The 8,325-nt window shown below is 36.2% G+C and overlaps 1 protein-coding gene across 2 annotated transcripts in view; it reads right to left on the bottom strand.

Annotated features, from left to right (window-relative positions):
* Positions 1-8,325, bottom strand: part of LOC107661417 (cationic amino acid transporter 2-like) — an 18,076-nt gene that overhangs the window by 5,894 nt on the left and 3,857 nt on the right. For both annotated transcript variants that reach the window (XM_016450991.1, XM_016450992.1), the window contains exons 4-8: positions 7,188-7,353; positions 6,937-7,073; positions 6,622-6,844; positions 2,382-2,518; positions 433-535 (exon numbers count right to left, since the gene is read on the bottom strand). In XM_016450991.1, coding sequence (XP_016306477.1) covers positions 433-535; positions 2,382-2,518; positions 6,622-6,844; positions 6,937-7,073; positions 7,188-7,353 — 766 coding nt within the window. The remainder of the gene's footprint in view (positions 1-432; positions 536-2,381; positions 2,519-6,621; positions 6,845-6,936; positions 7,074-7,187; positions 7,354-8,325) is intronic.

Raw genomic sequence — 8,325 nt, 5'->3', positions numbered from 1 at the left:
GGTTAAATGCAGAGCACTAATTCCAAGTATGGGTCACCATACTTGGCCACGTCACGTCACTTTCACTTTCACTTTCAACCTTCATTATAATCCTTATAATCCATAATTATGTCCCCACTGGATGCAACAAATGCCTCGTTTATAATGAGTTTTGAATCATCGCTCAAAATACTGTTCTTTTTAGCAGCATCATATGACCCCTTTAATGTAGCACAGTTGGGAAATGCCATTACCACTAGATGGCAGACCACTGCATAATTCTTGCTGTAAGTGTTGTACCGACTAGTCTATTGGTTTGCATCATTAAGAAGCATACTTGTATTAACAGCTGTATCGCAAATAGTAATGCTGTCACCATGAAGTTATTGATTGATTGATTGATTGATTGATTGATTGATTGATTGAAAATGAATGCACTGAATGTACACTAACCTGAGGATTAGAGCACAAGCAGCCACCAAAGAGTATGCCAGCAAGGTTCCAATAGACATCATGTCTACCAGCACTTTCAAGTCAAACAGGAAAGCCATGATAGCTGTTGGTATTAAACAAACGCTTATCAGATTAAGTTTAAAAATAATACATTAAGTGCATAACAAACACAAATTATTATATCACAAACGATAAGAACTTCTATAAATTAAATAGTTTACATACACTTAAAATGCATTAATTCCATGGCATAACAATTTAAATATCTCTACTTTCTCATAATTCATGTAAATTTTCTAAGCAGTGTTTGCAATTACTTGCTTGGTTGACAACCAAAAATTGAACAGTATACAGTATATATTGTTTTGTTTTTATTTTTTGCTTAAAGTGTTATATTCAAATAAATTCCAATTTAATGCAATGGTGTTCATACATTTTTAAGTGTGGCTTGGTTGTAAAAAATATATCAAGGTCATTATACACCAACAAAGCATGCACAGTTTCTTATTTCATTTGTGTTCATTTAATGAAGTAAATCTTACAAATTTAAAGAGCATGATTGGTGAACTATGAAATTGAAGTCAATAATCAATACAGATTCCTTCATTAGTGGATGTCTGACTTTAAACTCAGAATGCAATAGCATTGGTATCTTCTGATGAAATTCACACCAGATGTGCCCTATGACTTCATATACAGCTGTTTAGACTTCCCTCACAGTAAGAAGGCCGTGTACACTAACAAACATACAGTGCTACAGTATAGGCTTAATGTGCAGGGGGCTCCAAAAACCATTATCTGCCCTGCGTCCTCATCTCTTCACTTAGCTTCCCCTCTGCCTTCTCATTATTTAGAAGTCCTCAGAATCCATAAGCATCCACTGAGTGACCCCTGCTAGCATCAAAGTGCTGTATTACCACACTGTAGTGAAGTACTGATAATCCCTCCCTGCAGCTGTCAGCAGTATTACACATCTGCACCTGACACATGAAGTCAGATATATATATACTATTATTTAATTGCCATTTTTTATGTTTTTAAAAGCAGGGTCGTATATGCTTACCAAGGCTACATTTAATTGATCAAAAATATAGTAAAAACAGAAATATTGTGAAACATTTAAAATAACTTTTCTATTGTAATATATTTTTAAAATGCAATTTATTCCTGTGATGCAAAGCTGAATTTCAGCAAAATTACTCCAATCTTCAGTGTCACATGATTCTTCAGAAATCATTCTAATATGCTGATTTGCTGCTGAAGAAACATTATTATTATTATTACTATTATTATTGGTGCTCAATTATTAATAATGGTTTATAATTATTAATAATGGTTGTTTGAAACAGAAATCTTTTGTAGCATTATAAATGTCTTTATGGTCACTTTTGATAAATGTAATGCGTCCTTGCTTAATAAAATAAAAAAAATGAATTTATTTAATTTTTAAATCTTACCCCAAACTTTTGAGTGGTAGTTACAATCCCAAATATCCATTTTCCATAAAATATTATGTAGCAGAACATTTTTTTTTTTTAAATGGCTGCTGAAAATTCAGCTTTTCCATCACAGGAATAAATTACATTTATAGAAAACAGTTATTTTAAATTGTAATAATGTTTTACAATATTACAGTTTTTACTAGATGTTTGATATAGTAAAAATATGCAGCCTAGAGCATAAGAGATTTCTTTCAATAACATTAAAAAATTGTGATAATTCCAACTTCACCACCAAGCACTCTACATATCACTTTTGCTTGCAATAAATAGCTTCCATAGAGGTTTTTATCACATATTGTCTATCCCAGCGATTTTTAGCACCACCACCACAGTGACAGCATGCATCTATTAACAGCATACTGCAATTAAGCAAGCACACTGCACCTCCACCAGCACACCACAAACAGGACAGCAGGCCATGCAAGGCCTACCTCGGTCTTCGCTTACCCGCGGTAGTGCCCGCTGCCATAGTGGCAGCCATTGGCGACTGACGCTTACTCACTTTGGAAAGAAATCTGAATAGCACGCCATCTCGTGCCATGGCAAACAGAATGCGGGGAAGAGGGAACATAGAGCCCAACAGGCTAAAAACAAAAAAGGAGTCATGGTTCAGATACCTGCAACTCTGGAAGGAAAAGAACATATTAACCAACACCAGCAAATGTGAAGGAGCAGATATTGAAGTGCAGCCAACTGTGTTTTTCCAGTCATTTGTAATTATTGGAATTTTTAAAAATAACTGTATAAAGATTTTTGATATGAGCATGGACATTTATATTCAATGAACTGCCATGACTTTTTAGGATTTTATTAATTTCCTTGATTCATCCAGGCTTGGCAGTTACAATTTTTAAAATCCTGATATTTCAAGGTTTATTTGATGTATGTTTTCCATGTTTCCACAATGTCTTTTATTGTACATTTCCGCTCTTTTTCACATTTGCCTGGTGGATCACATTCGCGATTTGCATAGCAGTCGTGCCCCCATCTCTCACCTGCAACTACACCTGAAGACATTGTAGCAATAAGAGGGGTCTTCGTTTTAGGATTGATTTGGGCTAACGCTTTGAAAAGCACCCCATCCTGTGCCATAGCATAGATTACACGCGGCATTGGGAAAATGGAGCCCAGCAGACTGCATATAAGGCAAAGACATCAGCAGAAGCATGGGGTCAATTAATTACTAGGGGTGGGAATCTTTAGGCACTTCACGATCTGATTTCGATTCTGGGAGTCACGATCCGATTCCAAAACGATTCTTGATCTACATTTTTTCCTAATTAATTTTTCTGCTGTGTAAATACATCTTTACAACTTTACATTTTAAACAAAATTGCAGTTTCTATGCTTTTTGTTTATAGTTGGAATGTCTCAGTCAGTACTGCTATCTTAAAAATAGGGGTGTGAATCTTCACTGGTTTCACGATTCAATTCAATTACGATTATCATATCAACGATTTGATTCAACTCAATATCACGATGTCACATTCTCAATTTTCAATATTACTGCACATGGCTACATTTTCATATGAATTTTATATCTAATTTATTTTGTGCAAATTTTACTTAATTTTTTTAATTAAATTATATAAGCAGTATACTTTTTAAAATAATTACTTATTTTAAAAATGTGTTCTTTAAGTAGGCTATCCGAAAGTTTACAGACAATCATAGTAATGGGTTTTTCTTTTTTCCTCCGCATTATTGCTTTTTTATTATTACTGATGAGATCACAGACAGTGGCAGCTTTAACAGGCTGCATTCACACTAATGCATAATTCTATTTCGATATATCAGATGTTTTGTCCTGTTCTGAAAACATAGCTAACTGTGTTTACCTCAATTTCGTATAAAAGTATTCGGAGATGCAAGTGCATTTAACCGCAGCCGCGATCGAGCTTCAGGACATCAAAAACAAAGCACAGGTGAAAGTCTGTCAGTACGTGCGTTTCGTGCATCTTATACGTACTGCATTCCAAAACGCATAAATGAAAGCATATCTAAAGTAAAATACTGAAATAACGGCGGGTGGAAGCACACACCGTCAAGCAATGCGCACGTGTCTCACAGCGCATATTGTGTGCAATGAAGCCCGCCGCGATTGTCTCTAGCGCACACACGTGCCATATGCGGGGAAAAACCATGCTCAGAATCGATTCGTTGAAGAGAGAATCGCGATGTATCGGATAATCGATTCTTTTCTCCCACCCCTATTAATTACATGCAGTTTCTATGCTTTTTGTTTATAGTTGGAATCTCTGTAAGTCAGTACTGCCATCTTAAAAATAGGGGTGTGAATCTTCACTGGTTTCACGATTCAATTCAATTACGATTATCATGTCAACGATTCGATTCAACTCAATATCACCATGCGTCACATTCTCAATTTTCAATATTACTGCACATTTTATATCAAATTTATTTTGTGCAAATTTTATAATTTATTAAATTATATAAGCAAGCTACTTTTTTAAATAATTACATATTTTAAAAATAAGTGTTCTTTAAGTAGGCTTAGTATCCGAAAGTTTACAGACAATCATAGTTATGGGTTTTTATTTTTTCCTCAGCATTATTGTTTTTTGATTATTACTGATGAGATCACAGACAGTGGCAGCTTTAACAGGCTGCATTCACACTAATGCATAATTCTATTTCGATATATCAGATGTTTTGTCCTGTTCTGAAAACATAGCTAACTGTGTTTACCTAATGGCAGCTTTAACAGGCTGCATTCACACCGATTCACCCTAATGCACATTTCTATTTCGATATATCAGATGTTTTGTCCTGTTCTGAAAACATAACTGACTGTGTTTACATCAATTTCGTATAAAAGTATTCGGAGATGCAAGTGCATTTAACCGCAGCCGCGATCGAGCTTCAGGACATCAAAAACAAAGCACAGGTGAAAGTCTGTCAGTACGTGCGTTTCGTGCATCTTATACGTACTGCATTCCAAACGGCATAAATAAAAGCATATCTAAAGTAAAATACTGCAATAACAGCGGGTGGAAGCACACACTGTCAAGCAATACGCACGTGTCTCACAGCGCATATTCTGTGCAATGAAGCCCGCCGCGATTGTCTCTAGCGCACACACGTGCCATATGCGGGGAAAAACCATGCTCAGAATCGATTCGTTGAAGAGAGAATCGCGATGTATCGGATAATCGATTCTTTTCTCCCACCCCTATTAATTACATGCTGCAGACCTGATCCCAAACACGTAAAGGGATAGTTCACCCAAAAATGGAAATTTGATGTTTATCTGCGCGCCCAAAGACAGTTGGACATAGTGGTGTATTAGAGGTCAAATATGATATAAATACTGTTCGGTTTCTCGCACAAACCGATCGTTTCATGTCTTAGGACATCGATGTGTCGTCACGAGCCGCACGGTTTAATTTGGATTTGTCTGTGCATGTTTTTTTTTACTCTCATAGATTTTGTTACCATTGCCATGCATTATACGACTGATAGACTGCAACGGCTGGAGTTAAAAATCATAATTTGTGTTCTACTGAAGAAACAAAGTCACCTACATCTTGGATGCCCTGGGGGTAAGCAGATAAACATCAAATTTTCATTTTTGGGCGAACTATCCCTTTAAGTTGCTGTGTACTGTTACAGGCCTCCACAAACAATTATTTTTAAAGTCAACATGAAATCAAAATAGGGAAAAAATGTTTTGACTGACATCAGCAGTCCCTTTTATGTTTTCAGCACCACTCCAATCACAGGATATACGGACAATATTTTTCACAAAATCAATTCCCAAAGGACAGAATTAAGTTTGCTTATGTTCTTTCTAAATATTCTGTTTGACTTTAAAAAACACTTTACAGAAGTAATATGGGTTGCCAAATGGCTGTTTCATGGTGACTTTAGGAAATATAACATTTGAAGCACATCTTTATACAGCACTTAGCAAATGGGACAAGATGTACAGTTAAATCATCTTCTTTTTTTTCCTGGGACTATTGCACAAGGCCTAGTCCATGGTATCCTATAAAATGTTTTAGTACATTCATAAAATGAAACTAGTCTTCAAAGAAAAGTTGCTACATTCAAAATGATTGGTCTTAGGCATAAAACTTGTATAGCAATAGGATGACAGTTTGTTTAATTTACCAATCACACACTTTAATGTTTTTGAACATAATTAAGATTAATTAAGATTAATATTCAAGCATATCCAATAATCATCCAATAAACATACTGTTAAAATTAGTGGGTTGTAATTCATACCACTTTACGGAGCGTTGCTCGTTGCCAAACAATAGTCCTTACTGATTTATGTCACCAGGAAAAAAACACATTCCACATGATAATTTTGTTCTGAAAGAGAGCAAGTATAAACCTTAATCATATTATAATTAATAAGCTTATATAATAATACTGATTAATTAAATGCTATGTTTATTTATATGGCTCTCTTTCAAACAAATCACCAACAAAAAGTCATTAGAGATGCAAAGGATAGGAACCAATTCACCAACTAAGAACTTACAAATTATTTAGAAAAGAAATGTTTAACTGAATTTCAAACAAATGACAAAATTAATAAATGCATTTTTATGTAACCATTCTGAGTGTTTGATATCAGCATGCTGCCTCAATATACAATCTTGTAAGAAGCCTTGGCCAGCAGCACAGCATTATGGGAGCAAAGAAAGATGTTTACCTGGTTGATAGAGCACAGAGTGATCCTGCTGCTACAACATATTTCGCAGGCCCCCAGCCCACATATTCAAAAGCCAAAGGCAGAGGACTTTTTTCGCCCAGCAGGTAGTAGGGCATCATGAGGGTGAGGGCCGCTGAAACACCAAAGTAGGCAAGGAAACAGACCAGTAGGGAAACAACTATTCCAATGGGAATGGCCCTCTGGGGATTCTTCACCTCCTCACCTGGTCACAAAAACAAATATCAGCAGTCTTAGAACACAAGATCAGACTGGAGAACTGAAGTTAACTGTTGTATAAAACAGAATCCACAGTACCTGTGGTTGCAATGCAGTCAAATCCCACAAAGGCATAAAAGCATGTGGCTGCACCAGCCAGTGTCCCGCCAAAGCCATAAGGCAAAAATCCCCCTGCCCCATAATCGCTGGTGACATTAGCAGTGTGTGAGAGATTCCTGTAAGCGTATTTTACCATTTTAATGGTTATGATCATCAAAAATTCACACATTAGGCTGAATTCATCAACATCTAAAAAGAAGTAAGAAAGTAACTGAAAAGATATTCTTCACCTTGTGACAATGGTAACATTTATGAGAGATTCCTCTGATATATTCCAATTGAGCGAGTCTCCTTTGACAAATCCAGAAATGATAACAAACATCAGCACGAGCACGTTTACGGCTGTGAAGATTTTGTTTACCCAAGCTGATTCTTTCACCCCAAAGGAGAGAAGACCTGGGGGAAAATTACAATGACAGACATTCAAATTCATTTTAGGAAAAATGCATGTGAATGTAGTAATAATTCATGTAAGAATTTATTTAAAAGATGCATTCAGGAGATTTTTCTACATTTATTCATTCATCAGATGCATTTATCCAAATCAACTTACAAATGAGGAATACAACAAGCACTTCATCTTAAAGCGGCAGTAACACAAGTACTACACTCTCATAAAAAAAAGGTGTGGCAGTATCCTTTCAAAAGTTACTCGTATGTACATATAGGGGCTAATATGTACACTTAAGGTATAAATATGTACATTTAAAGGGGTCCTATTATGCTCTTTTACAAAGTCTTGATTTTGTTTTGGGGGTGTACTAGAACATGCTCTCATACTAGGTTGTTCGAAAAACACATTATTTTTCACATATTTAACATTATTACAACACCTCTCTCCCCAGTCTGGCATGAACGGCTCGAATAGTTCCTGTATCAAATGAAGGCCCGCCTTCTGAAACACGAAATGTGCTGTGATTGGTCAGCTGGGCCAGTGTGTGTTGTGATTGGCACCACTCGGCGCCTGGTCGGGAAATGCCACGCCCCTTACCAGAGCCGCCTGCGAGCTTCTGTGTAAATATTGCGTCAAAATCAAATCAATTTGAGCACGATTTAAACCCGGATGATTGTAACCACTCTAAGTTCGTCTGCCTTTGGAAAGTTAGTGTGTCTCTGACATAGTGATAACACTCGTTGCCTTCTCTAGTGCAGCTCAACCAGGTCTCGTCCCATTCGTCGATATTTGTGATATCACAAATCCCGGAAAATATGCGTTGTAGTCCAAACGAGGCGTTCGTTGTAGTTTTTGAAAAGTGATTTCTGTTAAATAAAATACCTCCTTTTGAAGTGGACTTTGAGCTTTGTAACTTTGCAGATCTTTTTTATGCTCAAACAGCAACATTACAGACTAACTAAAGTTGAAAAAGT

This window comes from Sinocyclocheilus anshuiensis, unplaced genomic scaffold, assembly GCF_001515605.1.
Source record: "Sinocyclocheilus anshuiensis isolate Anshui unplaced genomic scaffold, SAMN03320099.WGS_v1.1 scaffold635, whole genome shotgun sequence".
In the NCBI taxonomy this organism is placed as follows: Eukaryota; Metazoa; Chordata; class Actinopteri; order Cypriniformes; family Cyprinidae; genus Sinocyclocheilus; species Sinocyclocheilus anshuiensis.
This window is presented reverse-complemented; position numbering and strand designations above follow the sequence as displayed.